This window comes from Gymnoscopelus microlampas, assembly GCF_963454915.1.
Source record: "Gymnoscopelus microlampas genome assembly, chromosome: 18".
Lineage (NCBI taxonomy): Eukaryota > Metazoa > Chordata > Actinopteri > Myctophiformes > Myctophidae > Gymnoscopelus > Gymnoscopelus microlampas.
In genome coordinates, this window is record NC_139955.1 from 48,901,419 (window position 1) to 48,918,455 (window position 17,037).

Below are 17,037 nucleotides of genomic sequence, written 5' to 3' on the forward strand. Positions count from 1 at the left end.
TTCAGCTCTAAATGGATTCAGTTCTAAATTAATTCAGCTCTAGATGCGTCAACTGAAAAGAAAATAAATCGGTTGAATTTGTCTATAATATGCAAACAAAGAGCGTTTGACATGTTTTGAGGTTTGGCACGATTGTAATTGATTTTGTATGAAGAATAATACATTCTAATGATATATACATAAGCTTTGGTCCCAGAAGTCATGCCTCCGACCAGACGTGAGAAAGAGCGGCCCTCCCGCAAAAAATCACAGACAATAATAGATTGATGAATCAGACATCTAACGTAGCAATGTTTGTAAATGCCGGTATGTTCAAAATATGGGCGTAAACAGCTTAGTGAATCGAGCCCAAATTATTTACATGAATCCCTGACATTATTACACTTAAAGGGATAGTTCACCCAATGAAATTCCTTTTTTTCTATGTATCACTCACCCCATGGAGACTCGAATTAATGGATATTTTTTAGTTTTTGTCTCATTCCTAAGACAATTATTTGATGACCAGCGGACCGGTATAGGCAGCGGTTCCGGTATGAGACACAAAGGAGACTCTTTGTGTCTCATACCGCTGCCTGTCATCAAACTATTGTCTTAGGAATGAGACAAAAAGAAAAAACATATCCATGAATTCAAGTCTCCATGGGGTGAGTGATACATTGAAAAAGAGTAATCTTGGGGGTGAACTATCCCTTTAATCAACTTTCACTCCCTACATCACTAACCTTACACTTAAAGACAAACCACATACAGTATCACTGACTTAACACACTGCTGCTAATGTAAGCTGCTAAATGATAAGTCATTGTACCTGTCTAATCCTATCTCTTGTTTACATTGCATCCAGTATGTTAACATTATGGATTATTTTTCATTGTATATATATATATTTTTTTAAATATTATACAGTTTAGACTGATGATTTACCTATGATCCTAGATTACTATTAAATAATTATGATATTACTATTATAAATCATAATGTTTAGAGTTTAAACATTATGAACAATCTACATTTTAGACTGATGATGGGTTGTTGGTTTACCTATGATCCTAGATTACTATTTATTTCTGATTGGCTACACAGCTACCTGCATGATGACATCATTGGCTCTTCTCCTCCTCGCATTGGCTGCTGCCTCTGAGAGAGAGAGAGAGAGAGAGAGAGAGAGAGAGAGACACAGACAGACAGACAGACAGACAGACAGTAAAGTTCCTATAGAACACTTTATTATTGGTATGCATTATTTTCAGAGTGAAAGTCAAAAAGTTTACAGAAAGTTTATTCACGTAAGTATGTAGATTATAAACAAAAGATTATAAACAAGATTATAACAGTAATAGATCCTCAGAGGGACAGTGTGTCACAATCTGTGTCATGTTGTGTCTCCTGGTGTGTTTTCTTGTTGTGTTCATGTTTCTTATATTAGTCATAGTTAACGTTTTATGTTACAGTTGTGTTCCTTTAATTGTGAAGTAATGTGTCTTGTTTCTTAGTTTAAATTAGTTTTTTTTTACCTTTATTTTGACGTCCTATAAGTGTTTACTGTTCTCCTTAGTTGCTCTTACAGTACTGTCTGGTCTCACCAGTCATGTGACTGTATTGTTCTATCCTGTGTTCATTATCCATTATAAACCCTCAGTCCCTTGTGTTCTCTGACAGTCTGTAGATGTTGATACAGTGTTCTGTTAGACTTATATTATTATTATTATTATTATTATGGGGTTATTATTATGTCCTAGTCCATTCCTACAGTCCTCAGTGTATCTTCCTCATGCTCCTTGGGTTCATAGTTTATTGGGTGAATAATTCCTTTGACCCTTGACCTGCTCTGTCTCAGCCTGTCCTCTAGTCCTGTGTCTCTAAAAGGCCTGTTATGAAGACTACACGCTAAGGTGTGTTTATAACATGTTTGTCTCACTCTCACCTCTGTGTGTTTATGATGTTAATATGTCTCTATATGAGTATCATATGATGTTAATATGTCTCTATATGAGTATCATATGATGTTAATATGTCTCTATATGAGTATCATATGATGTTAATATGTCTCTATATGAGTATCATATGATGTTAATATGTCTCTATATGAGTATCATATGATGTTAATATGTCTCTATATGAGTATCATATGATGTTAATATGTCTCTATATGAGTATCATATGATGGACACATGTTAAAGTGTTTCTATAAGGTGTGTTTATATAACTCACCTCTAGCTCTAGCTCTGTCTCTCAGTATAGAGAAGTAGAGGAAGGTTGAAATCACATAAGGCGTGGCCACCAGTATCTTAATGATCAGTTGGTTCCGAGTGATGAGGGGGGGTTCAGGGGGGCTGGAGGAGGAAGATGAATCTGTAAAGACAACAATGGCTTTAAGTTTCCAAACACTGGCTTATCTTCTCATGGTGATAATTGTGACATTATCAAAGATTCAAGACAAAGACTCACTTGTCACTTCCATCCAGCTCTCTGGTGACTCTCCAAGGTCAGAGATGTTACACTTGTAGAATCCTTCATCAGACTTGTTAACATGGTGGATGGTCATCTGTCCTGTAGACTCTGTTCTGATGAGGGATCCGTTTAGATAGAAACCAGCTGGGAGGTCAGAGGATGGATTACCAGTTGTCTGTTTTTTGAACAGGCAGCGGAATGTGACGTTTCCTCCCTCTGGTACAGGAAGTACAGGACTCTCTAGGATCACATCTAGAACCAACATGTTGAGTTATGAACATCTATAGAACCAACATGTTGAGTTATGAACATCTATAGAACCAACATGTTGAGTTATGAACATCTATAGAACCAACATGTTGAGTTATGAACATCTACATTCTTTATATCTAGATGTTCATTTTTAATACATTGTTGGACGTGTCCACAGAAATGCAGGTTTTTAATACATAAATGTACACTTAAAAATATAATTAAAATATAATTAGGATATACATAACAAGGAGGATCTTTATCAAGGAGGAAATGGGATGGTGGCACCAGGACTTTAATGCATTTATTATATTAAAGTCCACAAACTACTTTCAATCTATTATATCCTGTCCTATTATCAGGTGACAATTTGCAAAGATTTCCAAACGATTCAAAGACATTTAAATGTTTTCAACACAAAAATAGCTGATCTACAAGCGATTGATCAGCTATTTTCACTCTTTGTCACATGATAATATATAATGGGATAAAGTTGTTAAAGTGTTGATCAAACACTATATTATCTTTGACTTTGTGAATAAATAAGTAAATAATGATTGCCTGTCATATCAGCCTGAGGTTAGATAATCCTGGTGATGATTTATGTTTCAAACTTAAAACTTTATTGTTTATCAAGAGAACTGACGTAGGTTAACACAATAATGACTGAAAATGAACCTATATCTGTGTTAAGAATGATAGAATGTGAATATTGTCTGTCTACATTATACAATGTATAGATAACATTGATGTAATTATTGTTGAATGTACCAGAGATGGTGATGTTGATGGACCGGCTGACTCCTCCTGATGTGGACTGACACCAGTAAACTCCAGCGTCATGATGATACAGGGTTGTTAAGGTACAGGATGCTCCTATACAGAATCACAATGAAAAGAAAAAGTGATATCAGTTAAAAGTTCTGTCTGTCCGTCCGTCCGTCCATACATACATACATACATACATACATACATACATACATACATACATACATACCTTTAGTTTCTCCCCAGTCACTGCCACAGGTTCCATTCCTCTTACTGCTCTGTCTTGTCACAGACCACCCATGTACAGCCTTCTCTTCTTCCTCACAGCTCAGTGAGATGGACTCACGTTTAAAGAATTGAGATCTTTGAGGACTGACTCTGAGAGACACTGGAAAAGAGGGGGAGGTCACAGGAATGAGGGAGAGATACAGTACATTCTACCTGTAAACATCTGTTCATCAGATCTATGGTGCTATCTGACACTGTAAATAACAACATTGATATTCAGATGGGGTAGGTGGGTATAGTTACAGTATTGTGTGTGTGTGTGTGTGTGTGTGTGTGTGTGTGTGTGTGTGTGTGTGTGTGTGTGTGTGTGTGTGTGTGTGTGTGTGTGTGTGTGTGTGTGTGTGTGTGTGTGTGTGTGTGTGTGTGTATTACTATACTTGTGAGGACCATTTTCCTGATCCTCGCAAGAAAAATGGTTGTTTTATGGTTGATGTTTTTTAGAGAGATATGTTTACAACATAGATAAATAGATAAAGATTCTGGTTGGGTTTAGGATTAGGATCAGACATTTAGAGGTTAGGTTTAGGGCTCGGGTTGTCGATTTTCCCCATTTTATACTCAGTTGTGCAGTGATGGCGCACTCCGTAAAATAGCCGATCTACAAGCTCACAACGTGTCGCAGCGTGATACGTTGTGAGCTTGTAGATCTGCTATTTCAGCTTCAGACTTGCGGTTAAAAATCCCCCAAAGAAATCATGAATCAATCATAAAATTGTCTTCTTAAAATGCTGATGTCCTCACAAGTATAGTAATACAAACGTGTGTGTGTGTGTGTGTGTGTGTGTGTGTGTGTGTGTGTGTGTGTGTGTGTGTGTGTGTGTGTGTGTGTGTGTGTGTGTGTGTGTGTGTGTGTGTGTGTGTGTGTGAGAGACAATAATCAGATGACATGACTAGAGATATGGCGTACCAATTTGGGTGAGATTTTGACAAAATCTGTATTGTATGACCTCCTAGAGATCAAGAGTTAAAGGCCAAAACGTGTATTAGCCCATTATAAGGCCACTATGAAGCCGGTTTAAAAGAATCTAGGGTGGTGGGGGCACGGTGGCGCAGTCGGTAGCGCTGTCGCCTCACAGCTAGAAGGGCCTGGGTTAAATTCCCGCCGTGGGCGCTGGGGGCGTGTCTTCTCCTCCGCGTCATCAGCGCCTATACCCTAGGTGGGGTTGGTGAAAGGGTCTACTCTGTGCGGAGTTTGTATGTTCTCCCCGTGTCTCCTAGGGTAGTTAATACCCTCACAAAAACATGTAGTAATCCTGGCCTGATGGAGGGGAAGGGAACTGGTTGGAATAAAGTGTTCCACGCGCTACGTCCTACCGGGGAAACTCTGCCCTGTCAGGTGACAAGAAGATCAGTTGGCTCTCATGCATTGAAGGAGGCATGAGCTCGGCCCTGGCCTCCCTAGGCTGTGGGGGACTGGTGTAGCGCTGGTGGCTGGTGTACCGCCCAGGATCACTTAGGAAATTGGCACCGGGTGAAAAATGGGTTTAAAAATCGCTGGATAAAAAAATTGAGAAAAAAATAAAATCTAGGGTGGCATTTCTTCCTTGGCGTAGCCGTACGGTAGAGGGAATGTGCGTTTCGTCAATCGGACGCTACGGAGAGCGAATGCTTGAAATTGTCTCACCAGCTGGTTGAGCAGGTCCACAGCAGATGATGAGATACACCACTAGAGAGAGAGAGAGACAAAGAGAGACAAAGAGAGAGTCAATGAGAGATCTATGTGGCGAAAACCAGACATATTTTATCTTATTTCATTTTATCTATAATCTGTCCTTCAATATGTATCCTAATGTTATTAACCCTCGATTATGTCAACCTTTAAACTCCTGTCCTGACAGTCAGGTATAAATGTGATCTCTCCCCAGCAGGATGAGAGGACATGTTAGCTGTGAGGACCTTCTATGACAGACTACTTCTCAAACTATTTCATGTCAAGGACCGCAAATTGATACAGCAGTATTTGTCCACGGACCCCCATTTGAAAAGCTTTTTTTGCCAGGGACCACATGAGAGAATATTTGTTGTTAAAATGTTTCACATTTTTTCAAGATTTTTCCAAAATATTCTAAACTAGCCGGAGTATAAAATAGGGTTAAAGTGGTTAAACTTGGACCACACTTTGAGAACCACTGCTTGTTACGGCCAGCCGTATTAGTGCACATTTGTATTTAGGCATATTGTATTATATCATTTCGTTTTCTGTATTTGCATTGTGTTGTTACTCCTATGTTTCTGAGGTGGAGAACTGAAGGTGCTGAGTGCCAAGTGACAATCAGCTGCCTGTGGCAGTTGATTTGTCAAACTGATTCCTGGAGACTGCCAGCTGCCCATGGGGAATTGGTTCCCTCCATGGATTGGCCAGCTCTGATGAGCCCTGCATGGATTGGCTGAGAGAACACTCATCATTTGCTATAGAGCGTCGCAGTTCCCGCCCACTTCCTGGTGCCGAAAGTAAATACTCAATGCATTTTTCCCATTGACTTTTACAAAGATATTTATATAAATTAATTTAAGCCTAGAATCAAGCTATCCAGGATCCTGGTGAATCATGACCATAAAACGTTTGATTCTGTGAGAAAAAAAAAATGTGAAAACGGCAAAACAAAGGGTATTTATTAAATATAGTATATCATATCATTAAATATAAAATAAAATAAAAATCACAGAAAAAAAGGTTTTATGGTCATGATTCACCAGGATCCTGGATGGCTTGATTCTTGGCTTAAATTAATTGATATAAATATTTTTGGAAAAGTCAATGGAGAAAATGCATTGAGTATTTACTTCCGGCACCAGGAAGTGGCGGAACTGCGACGCTCTATTAAGCTCTCTCATGAACTGATTTTAAGGAGAGGACTGTTAGCTTCAGCAGCAGAGACTCGACCCCTCTGTCCTCTCACCCAAACCAGACCTTTGTTTTTGAATTTGTTCCTTTGGTAGTTAAGTTCTGTGTTTTAGTATTGTCAAGATCTTTGTAATTATTTGTATTTCTGTCTGTAATAAATATCATATTCAGTTTTAAATCCTTTGTCCTTTTCGTTTATGTTGCGACCTCTAGGGTTACCAACCGTCCCGTAAAATAAGGAATCATCCCGTTTTAGGAAACTGAAAGACGCGTTCCGTAATGTGTTCCTAAAAACAAGGCTCCAGACATCCCAAAACAAACTAGTAAGACTACTTCTTGGCCTTAAACATACAACTCATCTAACCCTTCTCACTTTGCTAGGGTCAGATGGCTCAGGGTTGAGGACAGAGTACAGCTACTTGCAATGGGCCTGGTCTACAAGATACACCACAACATTAACATACCCATGTACCTGTCAAAGTACTTCAAAAACGTAAATTAAGTCCACAATCACAACACCAGAGGAAGCTCCACTGATCATGTTCAACCCAGATTTGGCACAAACAAGGGGTTGAATTTGTTCACCTGCTATGCAACAACAATTTGCCCTACCAAAAGTAGTGAAGTAGTGTAAAACCCTACTCACTTTCAAAACTGCCCTAAAAGAATACCTTCAGGAGGCTACAATTCTAAACTGGCCCCTGTCAAAGTCTTAACCTTGCCCCCCCTCCCCCCAGGGGTCCTCGGCAAAAACAAGAAGCTGAAGGATAACATTAAGTCTAATAATGATGTACCGTGCATGTTCACATCATGTATACTAACTTTACATTACTTAATACCATTTTTCAAATATTTTATTTTTTAACATTTTGGACAAAATAATTCAATTGTACATCGAGGTGCCCAGATGTCTCTAGTGCCCACCTATCCTGTATCCGATTTGAACATGCTTGTAGGACATTTCACATTTAAGGCCTCATTTGGACAATTGTTGCTATAAAACCTGTGGATGTCATTATGGCATAAACAATAAGGTGAAGGGTACATTTTGGAGGTTCAAATTATGTACAGCCTACTTATTTCATATTTAGGAAGAAGTTATATGGCTGCTTATATCCAACCTTTATATTATACCATCACTTATAATACTTCTACAATACATTATGATGTTTGACAGCTTGTAAGAGCCTAAATGTCTCCACTAGGCCTGATAGCTATTGTTTAGTTTTGGTACAGCCTCTGTTATGGTTCAGTTTGTCCTTCAGGCAGCTACAGTATAACTATGATCTCTGCTCCTGTGCTTCAGGCAGAACTACCGTACCACTGACATGAGTGTTAATGTACTTCTGACCATGATATCATGTACATAAAGCATAACCACCTCCACATACAATATTGTCTCCACTCCTATGTGCCTTATCCATTGCTGATTGATCCAGAATTTCACGACAGTTCTTGGCGTCACGAACAGGATTCCTAACCCGTTTGTCAGATCCTCCAACAAACAGAGAAGGAGTCCGCAGTGCTGCAAATTAAGGTCTCCTCCTCTCTCTGTTTTGGTTGCGAGGCGTTGTGAACTTGTAGATCGGCTATTTTTGGCAAAGAGTTATAGGCGTAGAGGGGAAAAAGGGCAGCAAAAGTCTGAAACACAATTTTATACAATATAGAGGGGGTCCCTGCTTCATCTCTCTCTCAGCTAGGGGGTCCTTGGCCTGAAAACGTTGAAGACCCCTGCACTAGGCCGAGGAATAAATGGCACCCTTTTCACATTGGCCTGTTAGAGCGCCATCAGCAGGTCCACACATTTTTGGAACAAAATGCCTCAAATCATGAATGCAGTGTCCGATTGCCGTGAAAGGCCTAAGAAGACATGACACTCTTTTCACATTGGCCTATTATAGCGCCACCAGGAGGCCACAATAACCTACCTAACCTGGCGGAGACCTGTGCTCCGAGGAGCACTTTTTCTAGTTTTATATTTGGTTTCATAAGACTTGTTGGAGCACGTTATTTTCTTTGCATTAAGTAGTATGTTACGCCATATCCCCTCATCTATTTGTAGTTGTCTTTCGGCCTGGCGAGAGAGTATGTTTTGCCCCCTGTCCGTCCGTCCGTCCGTGTGTGTGTGTGTGTGTGTCCGTCCGTCATTCTGTCTGTGTACAGCTAATCTGCACAGTTTTATAATCAGCTAAAACTGTGCACACACACTCCCTGGATGCCAATTCAGAACCTCTGCCCCACATTTTTCACATGGGCCTTTTGTAGCGCCACCAGGAGGCCGATTTGTGCAAAACACATTTTTTGACGGTACTACTACGTACAGATTTTGTCCAAAAATCCCACAAAACGGTACACTTTGGCCCTCATTTATCAACGCGGTGCAGCCCAAATAATGGGCGTACGGCGAGATCACCGCACCTTTCGGCATTTATCAATATATCCTGACGTGGGCTTCATCCTACTTTATGCTGAAATCTCACGTCTGGTCGGGACCAGTTGTTGACATTGGCTGCACCCGTTTATTCCATTCTAGACCTGCGGAGTAGCATTGTCTGACTGTCTGACAGGCATCTAGACACATAATCCACTCCTAAAAGTAGGCTATATCTACACTAATAAATAATCCCTGTGAAAATATAACATTTTATAAAGTAATTTAAACAAATTGCTTTAACAGTCATTCAGATAAGATTGTAGATCTGGCTGCATTGAAAATAGCAAATCTACAAGCTCACAAGCCGACGCGTTGTGAGCTTGTAGATCTGCTATTTTCAAAAATATACGAGTGCTTTTGTCCCGCGGTCGGGACTCCCGACCATCTTTTCATTGACAGTGAGGTCTACAAACTTACAGTAGCTTGTCCTATGGTATGGAGTTATGTCATAGAGAGTTATATAGGCTACCTGGCTGGGTTAAGGATATAAACCCGACGCTCCAATATTAACGTGGCGGCACGGAATCACTGCATTCCGCCCGAGTCTCATGTACCGCTACGCTACGGCTTACATGAAAGACAAAGTTGGGCGGGCGCGCGTGTGTGTGTGTGAGAGAGCGAGAGAGAGAGGCGTGTGGGTGTGCGTGTGTGGTGAGGCGAGGCGAGCGGGGGAAACTGTTTCTTATCGGCTTTTCATGTTTTTTTGGGTCGTATTCTGGTTCTTCATGTCGTGAAGTCGGGCCTTTTGTGAATATTTAAGGGCGTGTTATTTAAATGACGCTCGTTTTCAGACGTGAGATTTATCAAAGCTCCGACCTGATGTACGCTAGGATATAGGTATAGGATCCTTTGATAAATGTGACTTTGACGTTGGTGTACGGCCGAATATATGGAAAAATATACGCCGGTTTATATACTGCGTTGATAAATGAGGGCCAGTATCTCTATAGTCATTAAACGAAACGGGTCTTTCAGATTTTTCATATTCCATCCTCATTGGCTAAAATTGGCTTCCAAAGTTTGCAGGAGTGCTCCGTTTTGAACAAAATGCCTCAAATCATGAACACAGCATGCAATTTCTGTGGAATTTTGCACACATATTCCCATTAGGCCGAGGAAGAAATCCCACTTGACATTTTTCAAAATAACAGGCCGATTCGTGTTTTTACCTATAACTGCACCGATCTGTGTAAAACTTTGTATGCATACACTCTAGAGGCCAAGGAAAAACCTTTGCCCTGCATTTTTCACATATGTCTTTTATAGCGCCACCAGGAGGCCGACTTACTTTGCACGCACATTTGCAATACGTTGAGGAACAAATGCCACCCTCATAACATTGCCCTATTATAGCGCCACCAGGAGGCCCATTTTTGCAACACTTTTCTTTTTTATATTACTTTATACTATTGTGTCCAAACATCATGCAAAACGGTACACATTATCTCTATAGTCAAGTGATCAAGGTGGTTCCGTCCGATTTTTCATATTCCATCCTGATTAGCGAATTCTGAACATTGCTGCCCCACATAACCTACCTGACCTGGCGGAGACCTGTGCTCCGAGGAGCACTTTTTATAGTTGAAAATGGGTTTCCCAGAATACTTTACTGTTGTTAGTTGATGCTTTTTCTACCTGGAACAGACTGTCGTAAAGAAAGCTGACCATTTTTGGGAGGAGAGTTGATGCCTTTATTAGGATAGATTCTACATGGTTGGGACGTGTGCTCAGGCCAGTCCTATATTCTGGAACTGAATTAATGTAGCTCCTGAGTTGTAGATAGCGAAACAATTGAGATTGCTGTAAGTTAAATTCAGACTGTAATTGTTGGAACGATTTTTGCACACTATCTTTATATAAGTCCTGGATAGTCTAAATACCTGCATCTTTCCACATCCCAAAACCCACATCCAGACAGGATTGTGCAAAATCTGTTTTTTTTGCTAACGGTGTCAAACTTTTAGCAACTTTCATGTCGAATTTATAAAATGCTGCCTTTAATTGTTGTTAAATGGATGTGCTTAGACTTATAGCAGAGTGACAAATGAGACATTACAGATTAAGGAAGGAGAGATACACACGATCATACACACGCACGCACCCACACTCACTGACTCGCACACGCACATACTGTATGCACACACTCGGATATTGTCTAGAGCAGAGCAAGATATAGAGTGAGGAATACAGTTTATCAATTAACAGATAGTTGTTCAGAATATTATTTCAGTAATTGTTGTCGTTGTTGTTATTATTGTTATGAGGTTTCTGATAGAGTCAATCTGACTCCCAGGTTAAGGTAGATTTAGTATATCTTTCAATAGGTAGAGTATGTGTGGTTCCTTATTGAAGTGTGTACCTAAATAGGTTTATGGTAGGGTCTATGTGGTTCCTTATTGAAGTGTGTACCTAAATAGGTTTATGGTAGGGTCTATGTGGTTCCTTATTGAAGTGTGTACCTAAATAGGTTTATGGTAGGGTCTATGTGGTTCCTTATTGAAGTATGTACCTAATTGGTTTATGGTAGAGTCTATGTGGTTCCTTATTGAAGTATGTATCTAATTAGGTTTATGGTAGAGTCTATGTGGTTCCTTATTGAAGTATGTACCTAATTAGGTGTGCAGGTGAGATTCTATGTGACGACCTGAGGGAATTATTTGTGAACCCCTATAGTGTGCAGGGGAGATCTTTGTGACTACCTGAGGAATTCTGTGTGAATATATGAGAGTGAATGTACATTTTGGATGTGTAAATGTGAGAGTGAATGTACATTTTGTGATCTGTGTGAATGCCCCACTACTGCAGAGTTTCTGTGTAGGTCCCAGAATGTGAGTGGCTCTGTGTGGATGAATATGTGTATGTTTGAAGTTTAAGTACATACTGTAGATAAATGCAGTCATTTTGTTGTCGATCATAAGACTCTGTGTGGTTTATACAATTCTCCATGTCATGGTGCACCATGACATGGAGAGAAATTTGATGAGGAGAGAGATCGAGTGCTATATGGCAATATTTACATTCATGCCAATGAAGCTATTTGAAATTAATTAAATTGAGAGAGAGAGAGGTGTGATTTGTTTTACCATTGTAGTTCTGTTGAGACAAGACTTTTCAGTAATCATTTATGTTAAATAGCCGTTTTATTGTTGATATGATTTTCAGAAATACTCAATGATGAAGAGTTGTTAAATATTAAACAAGTGTGATCTTATCTTAAGCATTGTTTAAGTGAATAGTTATTATTGAATAAGTGTTGAAGTAAGACTTATATTTTAAGTAAGAAAAATTGTTAATCATTATAGTAATTGTCGGATGGTGATCTAATAAGTATTGGTGGAAGTAAATAGTTATCATTGAATACGTGTTTGAAATAAGACTTGTAGTTTGAAGTAAGAGTTAATTGAATCTGTCGTATTAAACAATGAAATATTTCGTTTCAACATGGCCAACAAGGCTGGTAACCCAAAAGGGATACAGAGCTTTTTTGCAGGAAGAGATAAGAGACCCTGTAGAACACCTGTAGTTTTAAGTCAGGTAGACAATTCCAGAAAATACAAGATACACTATAATATATATATATAGGTAGAGTATATAAGATACATAAGATGCATATAAATACAAGGTACACTATAATATATATATATATGTATATATATATATATGTATATATATATATATATATATATATATATATATATATATATATATATATATATATATATATATATATATATATATATATATATATATATATATATATATATATATATATAGGTAGAGTATATAAGATACATAAGATGCATATAAATACAAGGTACACTATAATATATATATATATGTATATATATATATATATATATATATATATATATATATAGGTAGAGCATGTGGCTCCAGGTTTAAGGTAGATTTAGTATACCTTTCAATAGGTTGATGCACCAAACATGCCAAGTTTGAAGTAAATCAGTGACAGTGTGGGAAGTATTTTCCACTACATTATTTTATACACATATAGAGACGAGCAATGACATAGTAAGTTGTTGATAAGTAAGCCTTGCCGAGTACAAGTACACCCCCTGGACATGATGCTAGTATGTCCCAAGGATTTACCCCAAATCCAACCCTTGATGCTGAGTGCCAAGTAGGGAGGCATTGGGTTCCATGCTATGAGGCCCATAGGGTAGGATCCTATCTCCTGTTTCCTTTTTTGATGTTTATAGTTTTGGTATGACCCGGTCGGGGATCAAACTCCGACCTCCCAATCTCAGGGCGGACACACTAACTGCAAGGCCATTGAGCAGGAGACGATTGATATTGATAAGATGTTAATCATGATATTTTAATAGAGGACTCACGGCGTACAAATACAGTAATTGTGCTTAACGAGTAAAATGATGTAGAAGTTAAACATTGAAGACTTAATCTTGATGAAATATGAAGCATTTCTGAAGAGAAAAATGAATACTAAGACATTAGTGACCAATATTCTTAATACTTTTGTTGTGAGCTTGTAGATAAGTGAACTTCTCTATAAAATAAATAAATAAATACATGAATAATGTACTGTGACCAAAACAGGCGATTACCTTAATACTTTTATCATCTTGTAGAGCTGCTATTTTTTATTAAATTCATGAACAGTCTGCAATATGTTGTAACTATGATTTGTAAGCCCAAAATTAGGGACACTTATTAAGTTGAAAGTGACAGGTTATGCACAATAACTGTGACAAGTACTTATTAGTATGTAAAATATTCAGAATTATCCTGCTTACTATTATATAGTGTGCACTGAGTAACATTTTATTTTCTTAGATGTACCAGACGAGAAACTATGCAAAGCACCACGGTGCCTTTTAAATGTAAACATACGTAGAGAGTCTGTATTGTTGGCATTAACTGAATATTTGTTTAAAAAAGTTTAAAAAATAATAATGATAATAACTCCTTCTTTGAGTACAAATAACCTTTCCACCCCCCAACCCCCTAACAAGGACAAATGTCAACTGAGTAGAGAGACACATTTTGCGCGCGTAATACTTATTGAAGGAAACTATTAATATTAGTTGTGATAGACCAAACAAGGCTACAATGCCTGCATGGAAGGCCAGGACACTTCAATTGATATAATTTAGAATGAGAAATACACATTAGCCATAGTGCACAATAGTGAGATTTGCAACATATACTGTAGTATTAAAAAAATATATATATATATAACTTCTGGTGTCACATACACTGTAACTGTAATTATTTTACACATTATCATATATATATTTTTTTTTTTTAAACAACAATCTCAGATTTTAGAATTGGATTTGTTTCACATTGTATGTTATTTTACAAATAACATACACTAGAGAGGAGACAAACATGATACTTATTAGCTCAGGAACCCATCGTAATTTAAAACAAAATTCTTTCTGTTTTGACAAACAAACAATTAGTGACAATAATATATTATAGAGTAAACCTGATTTTGACTCGCATAGATTATAATAATATTTCACCATTAGTAATATAATATTACATCTGAACTGATGTATAGTGACATCATAGACTAAAATAATTGTAATAGCTTAATCAGATAAAACAACCAAATTGAAATGATAAACTGTTGTAATGTGTAGTGTTAAATAGAATGCCACAATCAAACTATATATTTTCAAATTCATCAAATTATGCAGGCCTAGTGTCAAGTTAGTTAACTGAACGGAAACATGTGTACTTTAATCAAGACTTTAAAAAAAAATAAGTGCTGGTACTTCAATATAAGAATAAATGATAATAAATTGGATAGATATGTCAATGAATAACGTCTTCATTTCAAATATTTATAATTATACATATATTTAGGTTACCTTCCATTTCTCTGAAACAGGTCGACTGGTTACAGAAGAGACTTGTACAATTTTGTACAGCCCGAGAATAATGTCAATTGACCTGTGCAAAAGGCACAGGAAAGTTGTTTTGTTGCGTTTCCAATTACATTTTGTGTATGTGTTTTGTGTATGTCAATCAAAGTGAATGAAAAAAAACGAATGAACTATCTCACTAACCTTATTAATCAACCCAATAACAATTTAATTGAATAATTATAGATGCATGCAAACAGGTATGAGCTGTGTGCTCGTTCTCTTATCACCTTGTTTCACAGCTGAAGGGAGGGCCCTGGGACCCAAATGTCCCTAATGTGGCCACCAAGATCCCACAACAAATCGTACAGCCTTTGATTATGTTTTTAACAAGCCATGGAGGTGTTTCTAAACTGGTTGGCCAAGAATGTTGTGTTTATATCCCCGATATGTCATCTAATCTTTCTAATGTGTCACAAATTGTTCAGCATATGAATATCCTTTTGCAAAGCATGACATCACAAGACAGTGTAGACACTAAATGGGATTTCTTGTCTTGGTTAGACTCATGGGCTTTACCAGGCATTTCCACAATCTTTAAAGCTGCAATGCCATTCTTTTTAATGTTGATACTGTTGTGTGAGAGAATCCAATGTATAATGTTCTTGTGTAACAAACCAGCCACTATGTTGCCTGTTATTGCCATTTCTGACTTGCATGATGAGCCTTCATGGGACTTTGATGTTGAAGGCTTGTTTGAGGACGAAGAAGAAACAATTGACCCATGAGCAAGTGCGAATCGTGCTTGGAGAAGGGTGATAGTGCTAGTAACCTCTCCCCTTCTAAACCCCTTCTAAAAAGTTTATATCTAACCTTTATATTATAACATCCCTTATAATACTTCTACAATACATTATGATATTTGACAGCTTGTAAGAGCCTAGATGTCTCCACAAGGCCTGATAGCTATAGTTTTGGTACAGCCTCTGTTATGGTTCAGTTTGTCCTTCAGACAGCTACAGTATAACTATGATCTCTGCCTTGTGCTTCAGGCAGAACTACCGTACCACTGACATGAGTGTTAATGTACTTCTGACCATGATATCATGTACATAAAGCAGAACCACCTCCACCTAGAATATTGTCTCCACTCCTATGTGTCTTATCCATTGCTGATTGATCCAGAATTCCACGACAATACCCTTTATCAAAGCATACTTTTATTATTTACTTTTTCACATTTTGCAAACAACTGCCAATGTCAAACTGCAAAACATACATACACACACAATACATATCTGGTGTATGGCTGAAGCTTGCATTTAATTTCTTGTGATTATGGTCTGAATAGAACTTGTTACAACCATGTTACAGTAAGTGTGGAGTAGCCTAATGCAGGTGTAAGACCATTGTGTTAGTATTGTGTTAAAGGTATAATGCATTCTAGTTTTCTATGCATTTTGGGGGTTTTGGGGGGTTTGACGTGTGCCGCGTACCCAGGATAGGTGTTCCTTATTTTAATCTCTGGGAGTTGGCAATCCTAACCTTTACACCCCTAAAGGGTCGTAACACTGCTCTATCATACAGACACAGACCCAAACACATAAAGCACATTTTATATAACTGGAACATAAACTCCTGATAAAGAGAAGTTTGAGAATCTCAGGTTAATTAAAGTAAATTAATCTACCTCAGAACATCAGCCTGGCCTTCCATTTGCTCCACACTCACTCCAACACTTTAATAACAAAAGCATAACTACCCTGAGTGAATAAATGAATGAATAAATAAATAAATACTGATTTGTGTGTCATTAAATACATTTAAATATAAATGAGTGCAAAGCAAAGTTCTCTGATGCTCTGTCTCGGTTAAATAAAGTTTAATAGTTAAAGTGAACTGAAATAAGATAAATAAAGTACTTACATGATGTTATATATGTTGGTGCAGATTTCATCTTGTTAAACTGACTGACTGACAGTGAGAGCAGAGCTGTGTGGTGTATAGACCCTCTGCTGCTGCATGATGAACAGTCCATTTCCTTTGTGGTAAGATGCTCTGACACACACACACACACACACACACACACACACACACACACACACACACACACACACACACACACACACACACACACACAC

At 38.0% G+C, this 17,037-nt stretch overlaps 2 protein-coding genes across 2 annotated transcripts in view; one reads left to right on the top strand and one right to left on the bottom strand.

Moving 5' to 3' along the window:
• The window catches only part of LOC311034136 (uncharacterized protein), a gene marked incomplete at its 5' end in the record, with an annotated part of 210,172 nt that overhangs the window by 72,960 nt on the left and 120,175 nt on the right, over positions 1–17,037 (top strand). The gene's annotated exons all lie outside the window — the stretch shown is intronic.
• LOC311033454 (uncharacterized protein) lies at positions 1,079–16,934 on the bottom strand (the record flags this gene model as incomplete). Its single annotated transcript, XM_084040965.1, has 7 exons — positions 1,079–1,140; positions 2,215–2,355; positions 2,452–2,706; positions 3,478–3,582; positions 3,704–3,862; positions 5,387–5,428; positions 16,823–16,934. The coding sequence occupies 7 exons, from the start codon at positions 16,932–16,934 to the stop codon at positions 1,079–1,081; spliced, it is 876 nt and encodes a 291-aa protein (XP_083897091.1).